We start from the raw sequence: 2,991 nt of genomic DNA on the forward strand, positions 1-2,991 counted from the left end.
TATTAAAGAAATTAATTGGTAGAATATCATCAACAACTAGCATTAAGCAGCCAGGCATGGTGGCTCATGCCTGTAATCCTAGCACTCTGGGAGGCCAAGGTGGTGTATTGCTTGATCTCAGGATTTCCAGGCCAGCCTGAGTAAAAGTGAGACCCTGTCTCTACTAAAAACAGAAAAACTAGCTGGGCATAGTGGCATACACCTGTAGTCCCAGCTACTTGGTAGGCTGGGTCAAGAGACTCCACAAGCGCACACCGTGTTCTGCCTGAGCTGCAGTGGACGTTTCCAGGGCAGCCGACCCAGATCTTCTGAGTCCTGCACCACCTCCTGTGGAAGCTTGAGCTAGCTGCGCAGCTATCTCCCTTTGTCTCATAACCATGTCCACCAATGAGAATGCTAATTCACCACCTGCCCGACTTAACAGGTTCAAGAACAAGGGAAAAGACAGTACAGAAATGAGGCAACACCGAATAGAAGTTAATGTGGAGTTGAGGAAAGCTAAGAAAGATGACCAGATGCTGAAAAGGAGAAATGTAAGCTCTTTTCCTGATGATGCTACTTCTCCACTGCAGGAAAACCAAACAAATTGGTCTGTGGATGACATTGTCAAAGGTATAAACAGCACCAATATGGAAAACCAGCTCCAAGCTACTCAGGCTGCCAGGAAACTACTTTCTAGAGAAAAACAGCCTCCCATCGACAATATAATCCGAGCTAGTTTAATCCCAAAATTTGTGTCCTTCTTGGGTAGAACTGATTGTAGTCCCATTCAATTTGAATCTGCATGGGCACTAACTAACATTGCTTCTGGGACATCAGAACAGACTAAGGCTGTGGTAGATGGAGGTGCTATTCCAGCATTCATTTCTCTGTTGGCATCTCCCCATGCTCATAACAGTGAACAAGCTGTGTGGGCTCTAGGAAACATTGCAGGTGATGGTTCAGTTTTCCGAGACTTGGTTATTAAGTATTGTGCAGTTGACCCACTGTTGGCTCTTCTAGCTATTCCTGATATGTCATCTTTATCATGTGGTTACTTACGTAATCTTACCTGGACACTTTCAAACCTTTGTCGCAACAAGAATCCTGCACCCCCATTAGATGCTGTGGAACAGATTCTTCCTACTTTAGTGCGTCTCCTGCATCATGATGATCCAGAGGTATTAGCAGATACTTGCTGGGCTATTTCTTACCTTACTGATGGTCCAAATGAACGGATTGAAATGGTTGTAAAAACAGGAGTTGTGCCCCAACTTGTGAAGCTTTTGGGAGCTACTGAATTGCCAATTGTGACTCCTACACTAAGAGCCATAGGGAATATTGTCAGTGGGACAGATGAACAGACTCAGGTTGTAATTGATGCAGAAGCACTTACTGTCTTTCCCAGCCTGCTGACCAACCCCAAAACTAACATCCAAAAGGAAGCTACATGGACAATGTCAAACATCACAGCTGGCCGTCAGGACCAGATACAGCAAGCTGTGAATCATGGACCAGGCCCATTACTTGTTGGTGTTCTCTCTAAGGCAGACTTTAAGACACAGAAGGAAGCCATATGGGCTGTGACCAACTATACAAGTGGTGGAACAGTTGAACAGATTGTATACCTTGTTCATTGTGGCATAATAGAACCATTGATGAACCTCTTAACTGCAAAAGATACCAAAATTATTCTGGTTATTCTGGATGCCATTTCAAATATCTTTCAGGCTGCTGAAAAACTAGGTGAAACTGAGAAACTTAGTATAATGATCGAAGAATGTGGAGGTTTGGACAAAATTGAAGCTCTACAAAACCATGAAAATGAGTCTGTGTACAAGGCTTCATTAAACTTGATTGAGAAGTATTTCTCTGTAGAGGAAGAGGAGGATCAAAATGTAGTACCAGAAACTACCTCTGAAAGCTATACGTTCCAAGTTCAGGATGGGACTCCTGGGACTTTTAACTTTTAGATTGTATAGCTGAGACACAAAGTTGTCGTGTACTGCGTTTGGTATAAGTTTGTCTTACTATTTCTCTACTACAAACTCTTTTTAAACGTGGTTTGTTATTGTAGCACTTTTTACAACAAAACTATACTTGAACAGTTCCAAACTGTACATACATACTGTTTGGAGCCTATCCTCTGAAAGGGTTTCTTATTTCTATGTGGAATTTCATATCTTGCAGTGTCCTGTAAATAAAGATTAAAGTCTACCCTTTTCTTTACTTAAAAAAAAAAAAAAAGAGACTCCACAAGCCCAAGAGTTTGACGTTGCTGTGAGCTATGATGCCACAGCACTCTACCCAGAGTGATAGAGTAAGATTCTCTCTCTCAAAAGAAAAAAAGAAAAAAGAAAAGAAATCCCCCTCCCCCAAGCATTAAATCAGCAGAACAACTGTGAAAACTAAAACTTCCCTGGGCCATTGAAGTTGCTAGCTACCTTGATCATGGCTGACACAATGAGGCCAGGCGTCTTTCTGCTAAGGCTTCTGTCTACAACCTCCACCAGGTTCCTCTGACTGATCTGGGCCTCTGGCTCTTGCCTTGAACCTCAGCTGTGAGTTCCACTTCTAGTTGTGCAAGCTGAGACACATTCTCAGTTGAGTAGTCACCAACTTGAAAATTTTGAAACTCACACTCTTCATGCAGAAAACTCAAACTCTTAACCCACATGAAGTCCAAAATCTGTACTAGAGTTCTCTCATTGTAGCTGTCTTTTCCTTCACCCAATCCAATATATTGACCCTAACTTTCATGTGTTTTTTTCCCCAGGAAATTGAACCAACTTTAGGGTTGGCACCTTTGTAAGATTGTCTCCTATCCCTTATTACTAAGCCATGAAACCTCCACCTGGGTCAATGACAGCAGCTGTAGTAGGCTGAATAATGGCCACCCAAAGATATCCCTGGAACGTGCAAATGGTGCCTTACTTGGAAAAAGAGTCTTTGCAGATGTGATTAAGTGTAAGGATCTTGAGATGGGGCGATTATCCTGGATTACCTGAGTGG

General features: G+C 42.6%; 1 protein-coding gene across 1 annotated transcript; it reads left to right on the top strand.

Moving 5' to 3' along the window:
- The first annotated feature begins 377 nt into the window (after nucleotides 1-377).
- LOC128565527 (importin subunit alpha-1-like) lies at nucleotides 378-2,194 on the top strand. The gene has a single exon (XM_053562037.1). The coding sequence runs from the start codon at nucleotides 378-380 to the stop codon at nucleotides 1,950-1,952; it is 1,575 nt and encodes a 524-aa protein (XP_053418012.1). The 3' UTR covers nucleotides 1,953-2,194.
- Nucleotides 2,195-2,991: the final 797 nt, after the last annotated feature.

This window comes from Nycticebus coucang, chromosome 14, assembly GCF_027406575.1.
Source record: "Nycticebus coucang isolate mNycCou1 chromosome 14, mNycCou1.pri, whole genome shotgun sequence".
Taxonomy (NCBI): Eukaryota; Metazoa; Chordata; class Mammalia; order Primates; family Lorisidae; genus Nycticebus; species Nycticebus coucang.